Here is a 25,000-nt window from a genome sequence, read left to right on the forward strand (position 1 = left end):
AGAATGCGATCACAAGGCTCGTCCTCGTGAAGAGGAATGCCTCTAACACAAAAGCTGAACATAAGTTTTCTCTCACGAACGAGAGGAAAATTCTCCCGAAGGAAGACATCGCATAAGACAAGCTTTCTTCCCGCTCTATGGGGAAAAAGCATAAGCGTAACGATCTCTCTCGTGAACGAGAGAGAAGTTCCCCCCGAAGGAGGAACAAGCCTTGGACTTGCTTTTTCCCTAGCTCAAGGGGAAGAAGCAGTCTTTGGCAATGAGATAGCAGAAGCAGATCTCATCGAGCTATCAGCAATTCTTCCCGAAAGAGGGAAGGTTGTTCAACGGCTGAAGTAAGGAAGCTCTCCTTTGGAAGGGGGGCAGCCAAACTCCGGCGAAGGTTAACACTGCCTCGTTCTTCAACCCCTGGAGGCGAACCTCCTGGCAGCACTCTATGCTTCCCCTCAACAAGCCTTGTTCAAGTTGTTCAAGGTGTGGGCAGCTCACGAGCTGCCACAGGAAGCGCAGGACATTGACCGGAGCGGCCAAAGCCATCGGCCTTGCTTTCTACGTCGCTGCTATCTGTTAGAAAAGGAAATAAGTTGTGATGAATTATAATTCATAACTCCGCTGCATAACATGAACTATTCGGGAAGTAAGTCACCTTCCTTGTAAGAGAATTCCTCAAAAGGGAGCGGAACAGTTATAAACTTAAACTCAAGTACTGAAACAAATACACAGGAATGTTGAAGAACTAACGGCCACCCACGCACGGGAGGGCGGCAAGGTAGGGGAGTAGTAGTATCAACACAATGACAACTCCCTTACAGCGGAGAACGCCAGATATGTTGTCAACTGTAATTAAAGTTACAAGTATTTAACAACACACGAGTATGTTTCTGTTGATACATATATACACACATATATATGTACAGTATAAGATAAAAACACACACAAAAGAAAACTAAACAGAAAAACAATCAAGGCAAGCCTTTGCGGGAAAGGCAGCATGTCCATCCTCTATCGAGCCATAAAGTAAAGCGGTTACTCAGCCGAGAGGTGTGAGTGGGGTAAACAGCCTACCCCACCCACTAACTAATGGGGTAGTTATCCGTCACTAAAATTATCGTGGCTCGTCTTTCAGCTACGCCAAAAGTAATACCCCTATAAATAGAGGGTTTGTATTTACGCCGGAATAAAGCTAATTTAAAAAATTTCAAAGGGGAAGATACAAACTTGATTACTAATCTATATAGAAGATCCTCAACTTAAAAATACTCTGAGATACAAACTAATCCAACTGCAACTAGAAAAGCACTCTGAGAGTGCAGACCTCTGTCACGACAACTCATTTCTCCAAACCAGTTTGCCTTTCCCGGAATCAATTTAGACCGTAGGCATATTTGAAGTCAAGGTGACAACCATGTGCAAATTTGGGATTAAGGTTAGGGTTTATTCGGTCGACCTTCTGCTCAACCTTGATCTTGACCTTGGACATAGCACTTTCAAAATTGAATCACTTGCATGTCTAAAAATAATAATTAATCCTTGAAAGTTTCTGCAGCCAGGAAGTTGTTCACAAGCAAACAAACACAGAAATGGACAAACAGGGGCAAAAACATAACCTCCTTCCAACTTTGTTGGTGGAGTAATCCTAAATCTTAGAAATTATATCAAAAGTTCATGATATACTGTAATAAAATAAGAATATATAATCTTAAGCCATAAACAAGACATTAGCAATACGAAATGAGACTATTTGCTGACTTTTGTAGCAGAAAATTGTAGGCGTGCTAGTTACATAAGCCTACAATACGGCAAAATTTAACAAAATTCATCTTACGAACAGCTTCCTGGAACCTATTAAGTTTGTAAGATGAGAACTTGCTATACTGTATACACACAAGAGAAATGAGCCAGTTAAACACTGGGGACCTAAGTTTATCATACAAGCATGCTAAAACTTTGAATGACTAGTAGAGCAGATGATCATCTCTGACTTTTCAAGGATTAAAGAGTTCAGGATTTGCACAGATACACAAACGAGTTATGGTTAAAAGTAGCAGGTTTGTGATAAAACCATTAATATTCATTACTTAAAATATTAAGAAACTTACTTTCCCAGAGCATTAAATTGCACTTCCTTTATTTTATTAAAACGATGGTTGCTCTCCTTGGTTCCACGTTTGACTATATGATGCTTAAATGCTGAAGAGTCAATAACTTCATAATATCGTAAATTTGGATGATAAGGAGGAGACCAAAATAGTCCTGCAATAAGAAAATAAATATGAAATTTGGTGTTTTTGTAGCTATAGTTTTAAGAAAAAATTAGATATATGACAGTTTCATTGGATTGCACTTATCTATATAGTATACTTGTTATCAATTAAGGATAACCAAATACAAACCCCCCAAAAAATATTCTATTAGTATCATGACAAGTTATAGAACAAAAATCAAAATTTTTAAAAGTAATTTGGATTTTTTCTAGCAATACAAATCTGAGCACTTTAATATGAGTGTGTTTTCAGAAAAACTGTTTTCAGCTGTTAAAATGACCAATCTGGAAGTAATTTTTATTTTTATGAACGATACAAACCTTGAGCTCTTTATAGGGAATATACTTTCGGTGAAGCTGAAAACTAGCCATTAATCTTTTAGCGAGGTATAACTACTCACCGATAGTTAGTGGGAGTAGGAGTAGTAACAGGCTACCCAGCTCACACACACACACCTGAGCTATATTGCCACTTTTGATTGCAGGCAGGACTTACAGGGGGATAGGCGATGGCAGGACAAATCTGTATAAAGAGCTCAAGGTTTGTATTGTTCGGAAAAATACAAATTACTTCGCTCTTTACAGGGAAAGACTCGTCTTTAGGCAAGTGAAAGTCCTCACCAATGGATTGGTTTTTCACCGGGGGTGTTTCCTCCCTGCTTTGCATGAGCTTACAGAAGAATCACAATAACACCTCGCTAATCTTTCATGCATAGGCACGCGATTGCGGTCTAGGTAATTCGTGTGATTGTGTGATAACCAAGCAATGTGACTTGTCCAGGTGCCAGACCGAAGGGGCGACTCTCCCCGCTGGGTGGGTGGAGTCGGAACCTTCGAGGACTTATGCCTGTCTCTTGGTGCCTGATGAGACGAGTCCCTCCGTTGGTCATACTTCCTTTCGTCGACAAAACCTACTGGTGAGCGGGGCCTGGGACGCCATCCCGAGGTGCCCGCGACTGCCGCAACCCCCAGGAGTTGGCTACGGGGAATGGAGACTCGCACCCATTCCTCCTCTGGCGAAAGACTTCTCCTGAACTTCCTCCTGGGGGATCTGGAACGTCTACTCATGTGGCGAGATCTTGAATGGCAGCGCAATCGAGATCGTCTCCTGCGAGACCTATCTCGCTGTCTCCTATGGTCTCTCGGGGCTCCGTCTTCCGACAAGTAGGAGTAGGCCTCGACTGAGAAGCCCGAAGACCTGTAGGACCTCGGGGGGCCTGAATCTTGCCGCGTTGCTGGCGGTTCTGCATGGGGTTTGGCCAGCGACGAAGGCTCCATGAAGTCCGCCGGGAACGTAGCTGAAGGCGTTGGAGGGGAGCGGGAGAGCTCCTCGCTGGGGAACCAGGTCTCAAACTCCTCTTCAATCCTCAGGGGGCGATCTGAAGGGCGTCTTCGGAGGCGCCCACACCAGGGTGTCTGATGGCGGCGAGTCGTCCTTCTCGACGGCACCCTCGGCTGCTGACGCACCTGAAAAACCTGCCCAAGAGGCGGGAGAAGAGACTGCTGCTTTTTTACCCCACATCGGATCGTCCGACGAGACGGGACCTGCTTTCACCAGGGCTCCGTCCCCCGGATACACACCCGCCCCCCCCTCAGGCCCCCCACTTGCTTGGTCCGAAGACACAATCCCACTGTCAGGTAAATCAGACTCCTGGGGAAGGGCCACAGGCCGCTTCCCCGCAACAGACTTACCTCGACCCCTACCCTGGGTAGGGAAAGACGGCAGAGAGACTCTGTCCGATGGGACGCCGGGCGAAGAGACGCTGGACTTCCTAGGGGACCATCGAGAGGCCTTCTTCTTCTTAGTGCCGTATCGCACCCACTGCACTTCATTCCAGGACTCGCACTCCGGACACGTGGCTGTAGGGGAACACACACACTGCCCCTACGCGACGAACACAAGGAGTGCGGGTCAACTTCGGGCTTAGAGAGGAAAGCGCCACATGATTTGCCGGCCACAGGCCCAGGGCAACGACGGGGATGCTCCATAATGCACTAGTAATACACCGCGAGACACAGGAACACAGAGGGAAAGGATAGAGAAGCACACAAAGGGACCACGTGGGGATTCGTGAGACACAAAGGGTCGCACTGGGTTAAGAGAGCGTCGGGGTGTTAACGCCGACGCGACCAAAAACTTTCTGGAGAGCGAGACCTGAGCAAGCATGCTCTCTGACCCCGGGTCGTCTCTGGGTGCGTATCACTCCGCCAGAGATGCCCCGCATAGAAATCGGGAGTAGGGTAAACTACACAAAATTCTGGTCGGATGGGAGGAGATCCCAGATACTCCTAAGAAAGTAGTTCGAGGTAAGTACTTCGTGTTGGAACAAACATGCACTTATGCATAGTTACACAAAGAAGAGGTTCTTACCTGCACATAGAGGAGGCCAGCTTGCAGCTAGTAAGTGCTGTACCACATGAGAGGGGAATGTGGAAAAAAGATGCCAGTCACTCTTACTCATCCCAGACTAAATCCCTCAACCGTCTGCTACTTGTCCAAACAAGGAGCTTGAGGGGTTTAGTCCACTTGTTGTGCAGCCACCACAGGACTGATGGAGAAAGTCTCCATGTTCCTGTGGGTTACATCTTACAGGTAATGGGCGGTGAAGGTCGTCTGATGCTTCTACACTTACAGGTAATGGGCGGTGAAGGTCGTCCGACGCTTCCACAACCTGCGCCACAGAGTAGTTTTTCTTTAATGCTAGGGACATGGTCATGCCCCTAACATCATTGATTTTCGCCCTTGCGGGGGAGTCAGTATTCAAGGCTTGAACTATCAACTTGCAGATCCACGCAGAGATCATATTCTTTGTGACTCTCCTCTTAACATTAACAGTGCTAACATACATTCTGTTAGCTCAGGGGTGATCTCTAATCAGTTTGAGGTAGCCCATCAATCCCCTTGCTGGGCATAGTAGCAGTTGATCTGGGTCATCGGTTACATTAAGGAAGGGCCCGAATCTAGGATCTGCTACAGCCGGATTTTGAGTCTTTGCAACAAACAAGGGGACAAAGCCAACCATTACTTGTCCCCGTTCCTTTGAATAGGAGATGGCGTAGGAAAGGCAGTGTAATTCACAAACTCTCTTAATTGAAGCCAGAGCAAGCAGGATAACAGTCTTAAATTTCAGGTAAAGATCTAATGTCTGACAAGTGGTTCATAAGGGGCTCCTTTCAAGGATCATAGTATACAAACTTCGTTCCAGGGAGGACGTCTAATTTCCGACAAAGGACAGGTACGTTAGAAACTCCGTATGAGGAAAACCATTCCAACGAGGAGGGAATATTAACTCCTTTTAGTCTAAAGGCGAGGCTCAAGGATGAGCGGTAGCCTTTCAACACTGAGATTGGAAAGAAATTTTCCTTCCGCAGGTATAACAGAAACTCTGCTATCACTAGGATAATAGCATTGAGAGGAGCGATATCCCTTCCATTAAACCAACCACAAAAGACTGCCTACTTTTGCCTGCTAGACGGCGGAAGATGATTCCCGAGGTACCCGAAAATCCTTTACCCAAGCCTTTCTTCGAGAGGAGACACTGGACAACCTCCAGGCGCGAAGTCGTAGATATTCCATGGCTCAGTGGTAAATCCTTACGTGTGGTTGTCCAAGTAGATCGTGTTGTGGAGGGAGCTCCCTCGGCACCTCTGTGAGCAGATGTAGAAGGTCTGGGATCCATTCCGCATGGTGCCACATTAGTACCTCTTTGCTTACATATATATGCCACTACTGTGGTGGTGTCGCTCATGAACACTACGGAGTGTCTTGAAAAGAGCTGTTGGAACTGCTGGAGGGCCAGGAAAACTGCCCTCATTTCCAAGAAGTTTATGTGGCAAAGTCACTTGGACCATAGTCCGTGGGCTGCAATATGATATTTTCATTAATAAAATAAATTTTTGAACATACTTACCCTGTAGTTATATATATAGCTTACGTCCTCGACGTCAACGGCAGAAAATTCGAAACTTGCGCCAACCGCCAGTTGGATAGCCAGGTGTACCACCCCTGCACCCTAGCGAGGTACCTGGGAACCATTCCAGTGACCCTCATATATTCCATGCCTCTAGTCTCTAGAGGGGAGGAAGGTGGGACTAAAATTATATATAACTACCGGGTAAGTATGTTCAAAAATGTATCTTATTAATGAAAATATCATTTTTAAACACAAGACTTACCCGGTAGTTATATATATAGCTGATTAACACCTTTGGTGGAGGGTTAGAGACAGCTAGCATATCTGGAATTCTACTCAAGAGTTAATTAAAACAAAACTTAAGGGTTCGTACCTGATAAGGAAGCTGACTTCAATGATACTCTGCCTCATTATGTCTGCTAGCCTTATGAGATCCAGCGATCCTCCCAGGGGGATAAAGATCTCGAAGGGACTGTCAAACCGGTGTCAAAACCTCATCATGACAGAACCTCCTCCAATAACCAATTCCGGGTGCTCTCAAGGCACAATCATGACCACCTGACAAAATCAATGATTGTGGAAGACTGACACAATCTCCACAAACAACCATAAAAACAATTAAAAGTACCAAGAGAAGAAAAGGTTATTGGGATTATGGGAACATAGTGGTGGATCCTTCACCCACTATTGCACTCGCTGCTACGAATGGACCCAGAGTGAAACAGTCCTCATAACAATTCTGAACACCTTTAAAATAATACGACGCAAACACGGATTTGCTCCTCCAGAAGGTCGTGTTCATTATGCTTTGTAGAGATCTGTTCTGCCTGAATGCTGCCGACGTTGCCACCGCTCTGACCTCGTGAGACTTGACCTTTAAAAATCCAAGGTCTGATTCATTACAATGAAAATGAGCTTCCTTAATTAAAAGCCTGACAAAATAAGACAAGGCATTTTTAGACATCTGTAAAGAGGGCTTCTTGACTGAACACCACAAAGATTCAGACTTGCCTCGTAAGTCTTTTGTTCTCTCCAAGTAGCATCTTAGAGCTCTAACTGGGCACAAGACTCTTTCTACCTCATCTCCAACCAGATCCGTAAGATTTGGAATCTCGAATGCTTTGGGCCAAGGTTGAGAAGGGCATTCGTTTTTGGCAAGAAAGCCTAACTGCAAGGAACAGACAGCTTTACCATTACGAAATCCAACGTTTTTGCTAAACGCATGAATCTCGCTCACTCTTTTGGCTGTCGCGAGACTGACCAAAAATAAAGTCTTCATAGTGAGGTCTTTCAAGGCAGTTGAACCCAGTGGCTCAAACCTGTCACTCATGAGATACTTTAAAACAATATCCAGATTCCAGGCTGGAGAATCTTGGTTCCGTCATTTTTAAGTCTCGAAAGACTTGAGAAGCTCTTGCAGATCCTTATTGCCAGAGAGGTCAAGGTTTCTATGCCTAAACACAGTAGCTACCATACTCCTATAGCCTTTGATAGTAGAGGAGGGGAAACTGCACTTCCTTCGAAGATAAAGCAGGAAATCCGCAATTTGAGATACAGAGGTACTGGATGAGGAAAGAGAGTTGACTCTACACCACTCTCTGAAAACCTTCCACTTAGATTGATAGACCTTGATGGTTGAAGTCCTTCTTGCCCTTGCAATAGCCTGAGCTGCCTCCTTCGAAAAGCCTCTAGATCTAGAGAGTCTCTCGATAGTCTGAAGGCAGTCAGCTGAAGAGCGTGGAGATTTTGATGCAATCTTTCCAAGTGGGGTTGTCTGAGAAGATCTGCTCTTAGAGGAAGAATTCTTGGGGTGTCTATCACCCATTCCAGTACCTCTGTGAACCATTCTCTTGACGGCCAATAAGGAGCCACTAGGGTCATCCTGGTTCCTTTGGATGTCACAATTTCTGTATTACTCTGTACAGGATCTTGTAAGGTGGGAATGCGTAGAGATCTAGATTGGACCAGTCCAATAGAAAAGCGTCTATGTGGACTGCTTCTGGATCCGGAACAGGGGAGCAATACGCCTCTAGCCTCTTCGTCTTCGAGGTTGCGAAGAGGTATATGCAAGGGCAACCCCAAAGACGCCACAGGCTCTTGCACACCTGAAGGTTGAGGGTCCACTCTGTTGGAAGGATCTGATTCCGTCTGCTGAGACTGTCTGCCATAACGTTTTTCTCCCCTTGAATGAATCGCATGAGAAGTATAACGTTTCTCTCTCTTGCCCACATCAGGAGATTCTTTGACGTCTCGTACAGAGATATCGAGTGTGTTTCCTCTTGCTTTGAGATGTATGCCAATGCTGTCGTGTTGTCCGCATTGACCTGAACTACTTTGTTGGTGACTAAAACCTCGAAACTTTTGAGGGCTAAAAGAACTGCCAATAACTCCTTGTGGTTGATATGCAAGGATTTCTGGGGTTCTGTCCAAAGACCCGAGACTTCTAACTTGTCTAGGGTTGCTCCCCATCCTGTGTCCGAGGCGTCGGAGCATAACACAAGATCTGGGCTTTTCATTGACAAGTTGAGACCCTCCTGGAACTTGTCTGGTTCCTCCTACCACCGAAGGCAGACTTTGATGGGATTCGTGATAGGAATGGACATCGATTCTAAGTCCCTCTCCTTGTCCCAATGGCTGTTGAGATGGAACTGGAGAGGACGAAGATTCAGCCTTCCCAGTGGGACGAACTGCTCCAAGGAGGAGAGGGTTCCTATCAGACTCATCCATTTCCTTGCTGAGCTAACTTTCTTGCTTTGAAACGATCTTAGTTTCAACTTGGCTTGCTCTATCCTTAAAGGAGACGGAAAAGCCCGAAAAATCTGAATCCGTATCGTCATCCTCAAATATAAAATCTCTTGAGGTGGAACCAAGAGAGACTTTTCCTTGTTTACAAGGAGACCCAGTTCTTCCGCAAGGTCCAAGGTTGTCTGAAGATCCTTCAGGCAGTGATCGTAAGAGTGCGCTCTGAGAAGCCAGTCGTCGAGATACAGGGAGGCTCTTATGCCCCTTGAATGTAAGATCTTTGCTACATTCAGCATGAGCTTCGTAAAGATCTGAGGCGCTGTGCAAAGACCGAAGCATAGGGCTCTGAATTGGAAGACGTCTCCCATGAAAACGAACCTGAGGTAGGGTCTGAAGCTCGGATGGATGGGGATGTGGAAGTAGGGGTCCCGAAGGTCTAATGAGACCATCCAGTCATCCCTCCTTACTGCTGCTAGCACTGACTTCGAAGTCTCCATGGTGAACTTCGTTTTGATGATGAACCTGTTCAGCGCACTCACGTCCAGAACTGGACGCCATCCCCCAGAGTTCTTGGGTACCAGGAATAGCCGATTGTAGAAACCAGGTGAAAAGATATCCTGAACCTTCTCTATGGCCCCCTTTTCTAACATAAGAGACACTTGGTTCGAAAGAGCTTGCCTCTTTGCCGCCTCTCTGTATCTGGGAGAGAGATCCACGGGCACTGAGACCAGGGGAGGGCTCCCTAGAAAGGGGATCTTGTAACCCTCCCTCAAGATCTGAATAGACCATTGGTCTGCCCCTCTCTTCTCCCACGCTTGCCAGAATTTGAGTAGTCTGGCACCCACTGCCTGAAGGCGAAAGCAGTCAGACTCTGCTTCGCCCTGCCCTGAAACCTCTTCTCTTACTCCTTCTAGCATCAGGTCTGGAGCTACCCCTACTAGAAGATCTTCCTCGAAAGGGCTGGGAAAACTTAGGAAAAGTATCTTCCTTAGACTTGCGGCTGATAAAAGAGGAAGGCAAAGCCTTTCTAGCGGTCTTGGAGACAAGATCCTGAGTGGCCTTCTGAGCTAAAGCTGCAGAGATCTCCCTGATAAGTTCTTGCGGAAACAGTAATGAAGAAAGAGGAGCATATAAGAGTTCAGACTTCTGGAAGGGAGTCACCCCCGGCGAAAGAAAAGAGCAAAGTTGATCTCTTTTCTTAAGGATGCCTGCGGAAAAAAGAGCTGCAAGTTCATTAGAGCCATCCCTCAAGGCCTTGTCCATGCACGACATCATATGGACCAGGGCAGAGGTATACCCCTCTTTAAAAGTCTCAACTTTTTTACCCAGGGCCCCCAGCGTCCAGTCTAGGAAGTTAAAAACTTCAAAGGCCCGAAAAATTCCTTTGAGAAGGTGGTCCATTTCTGAAGTGGACCAAAAAATTTTGGTCTTTCTCATGGCCGACCGACGAGGAGCGTCTACGAGGCTTGAGAAATCTCCCTGGGCAGAGGCAGGAATCCCCAAGCCGAGAACTTCTCCTGTCTCATACCAGATGCTCGACCTCGAAGCCAGTCTAGCTGGAGGAAAGGAAAAAGACGTCTTTCCTAAGGCCTTCTTAGACTGTAACCAGTCACCCATTAATTTAAGAGCTCTCTTGGACGAACGTGACAGAATCATCTTAGTAAAACGGGCTTTCTTAGAGGCTTTGCCTAGAGTAAACTCAGACAGGGGAGAGCGCGGAGCTATAGGCACAAAAAAGTCCGAAAACTCTTCCGTAAAAACTCTCATAAGTTTTTTAAGATCAGCAGAATGACGGAAAGAAACAGAGTCCTCGTCTTCTGAAACGTCATCAAACTCCAAAGGAGAAAGCTGGGCTTCTACTTTCTTCTCTAGCGACGTTCCTCCGGGAGCAGTAGGGTTAAGAGCGGTATCAATATCAGAAAAAACCTGAGTGCCAACCCCAATAGAAATAGGCTCATTGCGAACAGTAACAGGCGGCAGAGTCACGTGCGGCTCAACCGAACGCTCGCGATCAGCTCGATCGGAGACGAGAAGTTTCTGTACATGAACCGCATCGATGTCTTGAAAAGGATAAGCCTCCTCCTCGTAATCCAAACTAACATCCGAAGTATGACCAGGGATAGGATGTTCAGGATCATATTCAGAAACACGCTTGCCGTCAACTGCTGGCAAGCAATCGGTACTACGAACCGCTCGTTGTTCAGAGACTCGTTCAACTGTAACCATCCCGGAAACGCGACCTGAAGGACGCTCACTAAAATAATTGGCGGAGAGAGAAACTTCCTGAATGATAGGACGTTTGGCAGCCTGCTTAAAAGGACGTTCGGTAGCCTGTTTGCAAGGACGTTCGGCAGTCTGAACCGGAGGAGGATCGTCAGCCTGTTCAGTAGGAAGTTCAGGAGCCTGAGTCGAAGGGCGTTCAATAACCTGTTTAACAGGACGTCCGAGGTCTTTCTTAGAAGAACGCACAGGCACACAGTCTGGATCGCGCTCAATAAAAGAACCGTGGACTGCGGACTTAGGAGAACGATCACGATCGCTTCCTAAAGGCCGTTCGTATCGGCTAGCAGGAAGCTTCGATCCCCGATTACGAGGCCGCTAGGAAACACGTCCTGGTTCGTTGCTCCGATCACGATCGCTGATACGAGATTTGTCGCTGCGCTGGTATGATTGCATAAAGGATGAGAGCCTGCTTTGCATGTCTTGAAGAATTACAAAGTTAGGATCCGAACGTTGTGAAAACGGCGATGAGGTCATAACGTTCTCCTCACCGCTAAACGGAACAGAGCGCCTAGAAGGCGAAATCCAGTCTGAAGGCTGCTTGGGAGCTAGGAATGAGGTAAAGCCCGGTCCTGAGTGCACAGAAGGATCCTTAGAAACGTCCAGTGTTCTATAAGGACGTTTGTCGGGGGGCTTTCAAAGGCTCTGGAGAATCCCAGTGACTGCATCCAGGTTTAGAGCTAGCACGACGTCGATAGGCCATATCATAGGACCTCTTAAGAGGCCTGGAAGCGAGCTTCCAACCTCTTTTAGGCAAGGGGTAATCCGAAGACGACGAAAAACACTTAACCTCAACTTTCCGATGGTGAGGGCGAACGTCCTGGAAGGCGCCCACAGGTACGTTCGAGGGGACATCTGCTCGTTTGATACAGCCTCTCGTCTCCTTTCGCCTTTCGACATTCCTTCTCCCAGGGGTTGGGGAGCTTGGAAGAGGTCTAGGACTAGGAGGACGACAGACACGAGCAGGCGCACCCTCCACTGCACTTAACTTCACTGCACTTGCACTTGCACTTGCACCTTCACCTTTCAAAAGACGCACATCGGACATCAACTGTGTCCTGTCCGCAGCCAAAGATTCAACTTTAGCGCCGAGAGCTTGAATCCCCACTAACATATCTTTTAGTGAAGGTTCATTAGCAATTGCAATAGTGGGATCAGGATCTACCACTACAGGTGAAGGAATAGGATTAATGACATGGGAGGAGGAAATATCTCTAGAAGAGCGAGAAGAACTACGCCTCAATCTATCCCTTTTAAGTTTACGCCTGTATTTATCAAAATCAATCCATTCATGCTCTGACAGCAAAACACATTCGTTACAGCAATCACCTACATCACACTCTTTACCCCTACATGCAACACAGAGAGAATGGGGGTCAAGAGAGGCTTTAGCCATACGGGTCTTACACCCACTAGTCACACATAACCTAAAAGTTATAGGGGGGTGGCCATTTTGAAAAAATTAAGAGAATTCAGACAAGCAAAGGTCAAAAATCCTCTAATCCAAACAAAATCAAGAAATATCCAAAGCAAGATAAAAAACAAGCAGGAGTCAATAACCAAAGATTTATACTTCAACAAAAAAAAACGATCAGTAATGACGGAGTAGAATTCACGTGACGCCGCTAGCGACGGCAGGGAATATATGAGGGTCACTGGAATGGTTCCCAGGTACCTCGCTAGGGTGCAGGGGTGGTACACCTGGCTATCCAACTGGCGGTTGGCGCGAGTTTCGAATTTTCTGCCATTGACGTAAGCTATATATATAACTACCGGGTAAGTCTTGTGTTTAAAAATATGAGCCCCCTACCATTCTTTAGATGCATATGTGAAGAGCATCAATTCTGGAGGGGAAGAAAGAACTAACCCCCGGAGGAAATAGGTATCTTTTGGTAGGAGTCCACCCGAACCTGAAAGTTCGGGGAGACCTTGTGCCAAGCCCAACTGTATTTCAGCTGCCACTGAAGAGACCGGATGCGTAAACGTCCACTGGTCACTAGGGGCTCTAGGGAGGTCAGTAGGTTGGTCAGGGCACCAGCCACCCATTGAGATACTACCCCTAGAGAGTTATTGGGTCCTTTGACTGGCCAGACAGTACTTTATTGAATCCCTCTCTCTGGTTACGGCTCCTTTTGTCTTTGCCTATTCTTTCCACATTCTCCTCTGTCTTCATACACCTGACCCCACTAAGATTACCAAATAATTCATCTTCACTCGATGTAATTGTTCAGTGGCAACTTTCCTCTTGGTAAGGGTAGAAGAGAGACTTTAGCTATGGTAAGCAGCTCTTCTAGAAAGACACTACAAAATCAAACAATTGTTCTCTAGTCTTGGGTAGTGCCATAGCCTCTGTATCAGAGTTCTCTTGCTTGAGCGTATACTCCGGCATGCTTTCCTATCTTGTTTTATTTGAAGTTTTTTTTTAATTTATATATAAAAGATCTAATTCAATGTTGATACTGTTCTTAGAATAGTTTATCCTTATTGTTTATTACTTTTCTTGTAGTTTATCTACTTCCTAGTTTCTTTCCTCACTAGAGTATTTTTCCCTGTTGGAGCCCTTGGGCTTATGGCATTTTGCTTTTCCAACTAGGGTTATAGTTTAACTTGTAATAATAATATGGCAAATTTGGAGGTAATTTGTATTTTACCTAACGATACAAACCTGAGCTATTTAATAGGGGTATTACTTTCGGAGAAGCTGAAAGGACGAGCCATTAAAATTTAGCGAGGGTAATTTTAGTTTTAGTTAGCGGGGGGTAGCTTACTACCCCTCCCACTCACATACCTGTGATTGAGCTCACTTTGCTTGGAGGTAGGACTTCAAGGGGGACAGGGTTCGTGGGCAAGTATGTTTAAATAGCTAAGGTTTGTATCATTAGGAAAAATACAAGTTACCTCCGAATTTTACATTTGTTCCGTAACTGGAATACAAACCAACGCTCTTTAATAGGAGTGACTCACCAATTAAGAGGGTGGATGTCCCTGCCAATCTGGCTTTTTTTTTTACCTTACCTGGGGTACTCACTATTATGCAAAGATTAACCCTTCTACCCCCAAAGGACGTACTGGTACGTTTCACAAAACTCATCCCTTTACCCCCATGGACGTACTGGTACGTCCTTGCAAAAAAATGCTATAAACATTTTTTTTTTCATATTTTTGATAATTTTTTTAAAAAATTCAGGCATTTTCCAAGAGAATGAAACCAACCTGACCTCTCTATGACAAAAATTAAGGCTGTTAGAGCAATTTAAAAAAAATATATACTGCAAAATGTGCTGGGGAAAAAATAACCCCTTGGGGGTTAAGGGTTGGAAATTTCCAAAGAGCCTGGGGGTAAAAGGGTTAAAGTGATAATAAGGAGACCCTAACACCTCGCTAAACATGCTAAGCATGGTCTTCGGCCTACACAAGTTGTGCGGGGTGAGAAACTAGCAATGTGACTATCAAGGTAAGTTATTCTGAGACTTGCAGGGAATAACCAAGGATACCGAGACATTCACAATACCACCTTGCCAGGGTATAAGGGCGCAACAGTATTGGGACAATACTAGGATACACAAGGGAGCAATGGTTTACCTGCAGAGGTTTGAGGTCAGCTGGTGCAGAGGACCAAGGATGCTGATTTTCCCGAGAAGGGAGGATGATGAAAGGGAACGAGCCAAACTTTCCCTTTCATTCACTCAGACTAAAACCCGAGTAACTAATGCCCTAAACCTTCTGCTACTAGTCCATTAAGGAGCTTGAGGTACTAAACCAGCTGTTGCACATCCATCACAGGACCGATAGAAAACGTATCGAGGTTCCTGTGTCACGCCTTGCAGGCAGTGGGTGGTGAACGAAGTTTGGCGTTTTTCACACGCCCACTTGCTATATGATTACTCCAAGAATAACCCCACTATTCAGTGTCACAGTGGTGCTCAGCTCACAACCTTCACTTCCAAGGTAATGACGATCAACAATCTTCCCGCCTGTGGGTAGAATCACCAACAACCAGCGACGAATCTCGGAGGCCTTGACTCTTAGGATAGTCATTACCGACTTTGTTCAATGGAGAGCTTCCCTGTCGAGGATGGTAGAGCACTACCGGCTATGACCCTCAATGCAAGCAAGCCCATTGCTCTTCCCAGCGAGATTCTTCTGCTTCTCTACTCGTCATTCACAATAGAGCTCAAGTGCTATCGCTTCAATGATCGCTTAGCGAGTCTCCTCATCTAAACGACACATGCTAGACTCTTTTGTCCAGAGTAAGAGCTACCTCATCAACACTATCACTCGTCCTCAGTAGCACACAGGTGTGTGCTACTTCGATATGTTCTCAACGGCGGCAGCATACAGACCTTCATCATACAGTTTCTATGGGTCGCGCTTACCACGACATGCATTCAAGGGAGTTAAGCATATACGCTCTTCTTGGAACTTACTCCAGCACTTACCAATGGTGGGAGGGGCACAGCACACTTGTCATCCTTGGTGCTTAATACCTCACTCGCCACTTGGAACTTGTTGTTTCACACAAGTACAGTGAGAATGGATTCCTGATGCATACATCTTACTAGAACTTCTTCATATGTGCTTCACCTATTTCACTCACACACAAGCTTCTGCAGGCAACTATTAGGGCATTACCTCATATCAGCACGTGATTTTAGCAAGGGTAGGGTTCCATCTACTATTAATCACAGATCGAAATAGAGAGGACCCTGGGTCATGACCAAGGTCAGTTGGTGAGGACTTCCTCCCTCCTAAGAGTAAGTCACCCCTATAAATAGCGGAGGGCTTGTATTTGTGCCAGAAAAAATAACAAATTTGGAAGAATTTGTATTTTTCCTAGCATACAAACCTGAAACTATTTATACAAATTAGCCCGCCACCCTGTTCCCAGAGAAGTCCTGCCATAAAGCAAAGTGGTTATTCAGCCGAGAGGTGTGAGTGAGCGGGGTAGCCTGTCTACCCCACCCCCACCAGCTAACTAGCGGATGGGGTAGCTATCCCTCACTAAAAATTATCATAGCTCGTCTTCCAACTACGCCAAAAGTACACCCCTATAAATAGCGGAGGGTTTGTATTTGAGCCGGAACAAACAGAGGCTGGAGCGCGAAGCTACAACTCGGCCCTTTGTTAAGTGTGTATTCACCCCTTTGCTCAAATTTGTACAGTATAAAATGAATTATGAGTATAATTAGATAAATAAAATAACATCAAACTACCAGCCAATGAGGCTACCGTGCACAGCAAAACATGTTCCTCTTTTAAGAACATACGAGTAATGAGGTAATGCTTAATCAAGAGCAAAATCCAATAAATCTTAAGCTCAATTAAGAAAGAATGCATTTGTAGCACAAACGCTGCTGCAAATGACATCATAAAAAACGGGATTGAAAATTCCTGTTTTCTATGCAACTGGAAGTCTTAGCAAACAAACGCTCGTGTTTTACCTGTGTTCCATTACTGTACTATTATTCGGTTTTGATAAGAGTTACTGTTTTTTTCATTATGATGACTGGCGGAAACAACAAAGTTTAAAACATTTCATCTAAATATCATACAATTCGACTGGTACACGGTATATCTTAAGGAGCTTCAAAAGATACTGATGATAATTAAGCCATAGCTTTTCAGTTATGGTAGTCGATCCACCATGGCCCAAAACGGGATTCCCGCCAAAAAATTCTCGGAGCCTTTGTATATCAGCGGCCAGTTCCTCACATGTTCATTAGAAATGGACATCAATTAACCTAAACTTTCCCCCCTAACCTAGCCTACAAGCCGTGTTGTTACCTACTTACGGCCCCCTTACACTGCCGTATTCTAAGTTGGACATAATAATGCATACAGGTGGCCGCTATCATACATACACCCACAAATTCTCAAAAACATAAAAATATGTAAAAAATCAATCTTATTTTCTACAAACCACTCATTGCAGATTTATAATTTTACCACATTGTTCATATACATCACATTTCTAAGCAACTCTGGATGGTATCAATATATGGTTACATCAAATTAACCCTAAAAGATACGAAAGTTGAACTTAAAATCAGTATGTTAATATCATAACTAGGTTAGGTTGAGAAAATATTCGTACAGGCTACATCCTCCTATATGCCTTTGTTGGACAGCGGGTACCGAACGGTATGTCCTTCTGTAGCATGGCCAACAGCTTAAACTGGCCTAATATTTCTTCAAAAGTAGTCAAATTAAGCTACGTTAGGTAACGCCAGTCTACTAAAGTTGGTTTGGCTTTAGCAAAGCAACTAGCCTACGGTAGGCTAAGACCAGGAACAATAAATCTTACCTCCAGTTAAATCAAGGGGAAGGACAGACGGTAAAAAATAGAGCAGGATGAGAGCCACTCCCCCCATTATTCCTGAAAGTATAAATAAAGAACACTATCTCGGCGATATTATTTTTCAAATCCTAGGTTTTTAATCCGTAAAAATTTGACAGTGATTCACTTGTCGTCCGCTTTGTTTACATTGATCAAACTGGATGCCAGAGGAAAGAAGAGTTTCAACTCGTTCGGATTTGTGCAGGCAGTCACAAGTGATGGCTTTATTTAATCTTTATCTTTTGTAACAGCTAAAATCCATGTTTATAAACTACAACTAATTCGTTTATGGATAATTCCAAACCACAATATAACATGTTAATTAGAAAGGTGTGTAGAGTTTTACCGATATAATAGAAACTACGAAAATTAATAGAAAACGAACGACGACTATCCAAGATGAAATTTGGGGAAATATAGGTAAAATCGTAAGTGGCAAAGAGGTAGTTAAAGATATACATAAGTATACTGTATTTAAAAAAAAAATAAATAAATTAAAAGGCTAACGCTGAACTGACCTGATAAGGAAGAACTATAAATAGCCAACGCGATGAAAAATGAAGCCTGAATTTGGAAATTAAACGTATTTAATGAAAAATAAGACTGAATCATAGTTTGAAGCAAATTAGACCAGGAGGAATAGATCATGAACAGTATAAAGTATTGGTGAAAATAGTTTAGAAACTATTAGATCTTACAATTATAATCAGGTAAGTATCAGAAGCTTTGCCAGTCGTTGCAATTGTGAGCTATTTCTAAGAATTTGAATTCAGGGGATACAGTGTATAGATAAATAATAGAAAAGTCATTGGATAAAAGTAAAACAAAAGAAAACTATATTTTTCCTATTCCTGGGGTTAAACATTTGCAAGCGAATACAGTAGCTTGCTTATGGTCCTAATTAATTATAGAACACTCGACGCACAGAGTTCGGTAACTTCTCAGTTTGTTTTGAGTGTTCTTAATAAAATTATTTTTCTTGTTGAAGCATAAGGGAAGAATATACAAGAGGAATTAAATGATCAAGTTAGTTAATATTAGTTAATACAATCAACATCTGATGTAGGTTATATTGCATTGGTCAAGAAATACGCTTATTAATATTAATTTATTTGCGCAGAAGTTTCAAATATAATAATCAACGTAAATTAAAAAGAAAACATTTCATAACAGCCAACTGTTCCTTTTAACAATATCGCCAAGATATTTATAGAACAGGTTAAGAAGTCCACGAGAGATGGTGGGAGAATTAAATAAATAAGGCAGTATGCAATAAAAATATAAATACAGAATTCGAAAATATAAATAATTATCTGGGGAAATACAAAATAGAAATCGACTTCCATGTTAAAAACCTATTTAATAATGACTGAACCCAAACATAAAAGTCCTCAAAGGATAAAAATATGAATAAAGTAATATTTGTGATGAAACACGAAAACTTCGGGAGAAATTAAAGTAGAAACTATGTATTTCATTTAGACATTGAATAAGTATTAGATTAAAGAGAAACACTACTAAAACCGAAAAAAAATAATAGGTAACGCAACATAGGTTACTAATCTATCATACGAGGAAGTAGTATGACAAAGCCCTAAGAGAAAAACATGTCTAATAGAGAATTTACAGATAAATGAGAATGATATACAAAGAGAGATATTGCCTGTGAAGAATATTGCAAATATAGTTACATAGTGAGGTATGAAGGACAATAATGGAGATAAGTTTGATTGAAAAAAAAAATAAGTGAGTTGAGAGGTATGAATAAGAGCCAACACAAAACTATAAGTATGAACAAAGGGAATACACACACATATACAGTATATGTATGTATATATATATATATATATATATATGTACATATATATACACACACACATATATATATAACATAAATAAATAAATAATATATATATATATATATATATATAATATATATATAAATATATATATATATATATATATATACATATATATATATATATATATATATATTATATATATATATATATATATATATGTAATCCCTTTCTAAATGAGGGATACCTTAACGAAGTGAAAGGGTTTGTGTACCACCATGATCAGCAAAGCTGTACTAGTCAGGGCTACCCATACTAGGCTGGTTTGTTGTGAGCGATCAAACAATAGTATCGCACCATCACTAATCCACAGTGATAAAAATGCCAAACCCCAGAGATGATTATGGAAAAGTCTGAGACCTTTTTTTCTACAGTGGACTATAAATGGCTGCATTTGTTGTTGTGTATACATACACACATATATGTGTATAAATTCTTCCGATATACATAGCCTATATATATATATATATAGGTATATATATATGTATGTATATATATATATATATATATATTTATATATATATATATATATATATGTATGTATGTATGTATATATATATATATATATAGATATATATATATATATATATACCTATATATATATATATATATATAATCATGCTTAAAATTAGATTCAAGTAATCACTTGTTTTATTTTTGTGTAAATATATATATATATATATATATATTGTATTTCAACGTTTAAGTTTACCAAGAGTACAGAAGAGAGAAAAGTTTAACCTTGATAATTGTAACAACTCTTTGAAAGAAACAAAATCCGGATAGCTGGCAAACTTTTAACTGGTAAAGACAATAACGAAAATATAAGAAGAAAAATTGCATTCTTTGTGAAAAAAAGAATATATCCCCACGAAAATATAGCATAAAAAAAAAGTGTAAAATAATCCGACCCTAAGTTTCTGAGGTGGCGTTACAAAGACATGGCCTCTTTCCTGATCCTGGACTTAATCATTAGTTAATCTAAGAGTCCAAACGAAGGGTCTTTAATGGTGTCAAAATATGGGTAATTGGTTTAATTTATGATCATTATAATCCGGATAAAAGTTTTCGCCAATTTCAACGTCACTCGGCGCCAATGACCTTAGATGTCAGGTTGCCTGAAAACTTTAAATCAATCAATCAACGTCGTTAAACATAAATGGAAAAGACAATTGGTTTGGTTGCGTACCGCGTTTGGAATCACATCTCTGGATCTCCGTTAGTTTTCCAAGAAATTGGTAGATGTCGTAATCCATCTTTGTTCGGAACGATAAGGCGATCAAACTGCCTTAGGAAATCAACTGTCTTGATAAAAATGGAAAGAATGTTCGCAGATTTTAGATATTCTTTTTCTTTCAAGTTACGTGTACACAAGGCTTTCATGACAATTTTAATTCAACAAAAACCTTGACGAGCAGATTATGATTTGATGTAAATCGGGTCCTTTGGCACGGTGCTGGGACTGTGGAAGCCATTTGTGGGGAAAATGCCAGTTTTACAATTCAGTGAAATTAAAGAGAGGTTGTACGGCAATATGGAAGAGAGAATATGGGAACGATGATAAAGGAATTGCTTTACTTTACTTTACTTTACTTTACGTTAAGGGTTGTTTTCCTGATCCTATCGCACATAAGAACTCAACGACGTACTACAGGACCTACAAGATCTGCTTGTCGCATACATCCTTATGCATTTAGAGTACCACATAGCGCATTCCGTGTTAATGGTCAGATCCACCTTATTGGAGCACTTAGAGGACAATGAAGTCTTCAGCTTCTTTTTGAAAGGCTTAATATCTTCAGTCTTTCGGATATATAGTGGGAGCTGTTATATAGTCTTGTGGCCGCATATCTGAAAGCTCTAGAGCCTACAGTAGACCTACTGTACATCTCAGCTCCAATAATTTTAAATTTTTTGTAACTATTCTCGTGTCTTCACGATTCGTTGGCCGTACAATGTGCATCAATTGTATTTGGGACGTCTGGTTCTGACAACTTCATGAATTATTGCACATAAGCGGATTACTCGCCAATTAAACTAAGCAAATGTCTTTATTAGCTTGCAATAAGAAATTCGGATGAGAGTAGTTATGAAGCACTGCAGAAAAAAAGAGATATTATATCTAAAACTACCTTATCAAGGAGATAAATAAGGATTGATGAAAATGATAGATTAACAATGCCCTCAGATTAACGTAAGAACGATTTTCTATAACTTTAAAATGATTTTTTTCCAACACAAAGACAAGATAGGTGTTCTGACATAGTTTACGAGTTTAAATGTGCATTTTGTAGTAACTATTATTTGGGATCTTTAGTCAATATTTTTAGTAAGGCAGATTTGCACCGACTCGCAGGGGTGTCCTTTTAGCTCGGAAAAGTTTCCTGCTTGCTGATTGGTTGGACAAGATCATTCTAACCAATCAGATAGCAGGAAACTTTTCCGAGCTAAAAGGGCACCGCTGCGAGTCAGTGCAAATACGCTTCACTAAAAAAAATTTGGGATCTAGTAATAGGTCCCTCGATGTCAGAGCATCAGAACATGCGGGGAGAAGTTACAAGACAAAAAAGATTCTTGCTAGGCCCCTACAGTCATCCACGAGGGAACACTCAGAAAACACCTGTAACGAACAGGTAAATGTAGAAGGATCTTCAATTGTATTTAGAGGTTTTTGTATATTTTGTTTAAAAATATTATATAAATTTGTGTTATTGTCACTCCTTTACTCAAAATAGTCCACAAATAAGTAATGATGTAATGATTTCAAATGTAAGTTACCTTATTTTCGTCTGCAGAAATCTCAACAATTTCCAAAACAGTTATTATTATTATTATTATTATTATTATTATTATTATTATTATTATTATTATTATTATTATTATTATTATTATTATTATTATTATTATTATTATTTTCTAAGCTACAACCCTAGTTAGAAAAGCACGATGCTATAAGCCCAGGGGCTCCAACAGGGAAAATAGACCAGTGATGAAAGGAAACAAGGAAAAGTAAAATATTTCAAGAATAGTAACAGCATTAAAATAAATATTTCCCACATAAACTATAAAAACTTTAACAAAACAAGAGGAAGAGAAATAAGATAGAATAGTGTGTCCGAGTGTACCCTCAAGCAAGAGAACTCTTAAGTTGTTCTGGGAATTCCAGAAAGTCTACTGATTAAGGCCTTTAAACAAACGTCGAATAATGAAACTCGAAGCTTCCTAATACAATTGTTTCACTATTTATAGCATTATTTTTATTTTAGTTTAGTTCCCCTATATGGAATTTACCTTCTGTTGTGTTATTTGTATATTTTTAATCATTAGCAAAATGTAAATACAGTACTGTAACTATAGTCAATTTCTTTTAGCGATGCAGATTTGCACCGACTCGCAGCGGTGCCATTTTAGCCCGGAAAAGTTTCCTGATCGCTGATTGGTTGGACGGGATCATTCTAACCAATCAACGATCAGGAAAATTTTCCGAGCTAAAAGGGCACCACTGCGAGTCGGTGCAAATCTGCCTCGATAAAAGAAATGGACTATAGCTCTTAAGATTGATTTATCACGTAATCTTTATTTAAATTTACAATGTTGTAAAATTCTGTTTTTCTCTGTTCGCAATGGATATAATTATTATAATTATTTATCAAAATAATAATAATAATAATAATAATAATAATAATAATAATAATAATAATAATAATAATAATAATAACTTTCGTGAAGCTCTGCGGCGAGTGTTGCAATAAACTCTCCGGTCTTCATATGCCAGGTTTCACTCACTTTTCCAGCTTAGTATGGCTTATGGAAACTTTTATTGCGAAAGCTCATTTAAAGATTAGAAAAAATTAAGAGTAACTTTTAGTATAAAGCGTATATGAGAAGAAATGAGAACGTTTAATTCGCCACTGAAATTTCCTATAATCACTTGTTAATTTTTCCCTTTCTTGAAGGTATATACAATAAAAAAAATAACTTAATAACTTTAGAATTTCTTATACTGTAGGCATAAACATTCTTAATTTGCAATTTGCTTTTAATCTTACTAATTAATAAACAAATAGTTAAGGATATGCAGTAGGTTTAGATAATTATCCTTTCTGTAATACTAAAATTTTATATAGACTTTTAATAACCAATTTCTTGCCAATATACTATGTCCAGTTACGTTTAATATTTTAAGATATATATAAACGTCTTTTATTTTACCTTATATATTTCAAGTGCTGCTGATGATGATACAAGATATATATATATATATATATATATATGTATATATATATATGTATATATATATATATATATATATAGGGTGGAGAGGTTCCCCAAGGAAACAAATGACACACCTTTTAAAGGGGTTTAGTCACTTCTCATACCTGCATATACAACTCATCAGGAGTTTGTCGACTCCTGACACATACCGTATCATGTATATCTATATTTACTATTATTATTATTATTATTATTATTATTATTATTATTAAATGCTAAGCTACAACCCTAGTTGGAAAAGCAGGATGCTATAAGCCAAGGGGCTCCAACAGGGAAAATAGCCCAAAAAAGGAAAGGAAACAGAAAAAAATAAAATATTTCAAGAAGAGTAACATTAAAATAAATAACTCCTATATAAACTATATAAACTTTAACAAAACAAGAGGAAGAGAAACGAGATAGAATAGTGTGCCCGAGTGTACCCTCAGGCAAGAGAACTCTAACCCAAGACAGTGGAATACCATGGTACAGAGGCTATGGCACTACCCAAGACTAGAGAACAATGGTTTGATTTTGCAGTGTCATTCTAGAAGAGCTGCTACCAAAGCTAAATAGTCTCTTCTACCGCTCCCAAGAGGGAAGTGGCCACTGAACAATTACAGTGCAGTAACCCCTTGGGTGAAGAACAATTGTTTGGTAATTTCAGTGTTGTCAGGTGTATGGGAACAGAGGAGAATATGTAAAGAATAGGCCCGACTATTCAGTTTATGTGTAGGCAAAGATAAAATTAACCGTAACCAGAGAGAAGCATCCAATGTAGTACTGTCTGGCCAGTCAAAGGACCCCATAACTCTCTAGTGGTAGTATCTCAACGGGTTGCTAGGATAATACTTATGTAATAATAATGATTATCGTTATAAATACTTCTATTGCCATTATTATTAACATGAGACATAAAATAAGAATAAAATGAGATATTAAATATAATTTTCCAAACGGAAAGCAGCGGAGCACTCTAGTATGGAAAACTAGTTAGGGAAAACCATGCCAGTCTAAAGCATTTGTATCGAAATCCAGCAATAACTCTGTTTTGAATATGTGATGTGTAAAGTATTAAAACAATAGAACTCCCTTCCTGAAAGTAAGCACTGAACACAACGTTATATCATCCCACTAACACGAATGCAGATGAAACTAGAGGGGCACTCAGGAGAGCACAGACCTTATGTCTCAACCACGTTCTTTACCTTTGACATTAACATGTAATAATTGTCGTGGATTTTCATACACTCAAATATGAACCAAGTTTGAAGTCTCTGTGACAACAATATCCAAAATTATGTCTGATTACGTGAATTGGACATTTTGTTTGACCGTGACCTTGACCTTC

The 25,000-nt window shown here is 41.2% G+C and overlaps 1 protein-coding gene across 1 annotated transcript in view; it reads right to left on the minus strand.

Annotated features, from left to right (window-relative positions):
- Positions 1 to 17,683, minus strand: part of LOC137631068 (ADAM 17-like protease) — a 299,072-nt gene extending 281,389 nt beyond the window's left edge. Inside the window, exons 1-2 of the mRNA XM_068362674.1 lie at positions 17,504 to 17,683; positions 2,100 to 2,253 (exon numbers count right to left, since the gene is read on the minus strand). Of these exons, the coding sequence (XP_068218775.1) occupies positions 2,100 to 2,253; positions 17,504 to 17,570 (221 nt within the window). The 5' untranslated portion in view covers positions 17,571 to 17,683. The remainder of the gene's footprint in view (positions 1 to 2,099; positions 2,254 to 17,503) is intronic.
- Positions 17,684 to 25,000: the final 7,317 nt, after the last annotated feature.

Source organism: Palaemon carinicauda, chromosome 39, assembly GCF_036898095.1.
Source record: "Palaemon carinicauda isolate YSFRI2023 chromosome 39, ASM3689809v2, whole genome shotgun sequence".
NCBI classification, from domain to species: domain Eukaryota; kingdom Metazoa; phylum Arthropoda; class Malacostraca; order Decapoda; family Palaemonidae; genus Palaemon; species Palaemon carinicauda.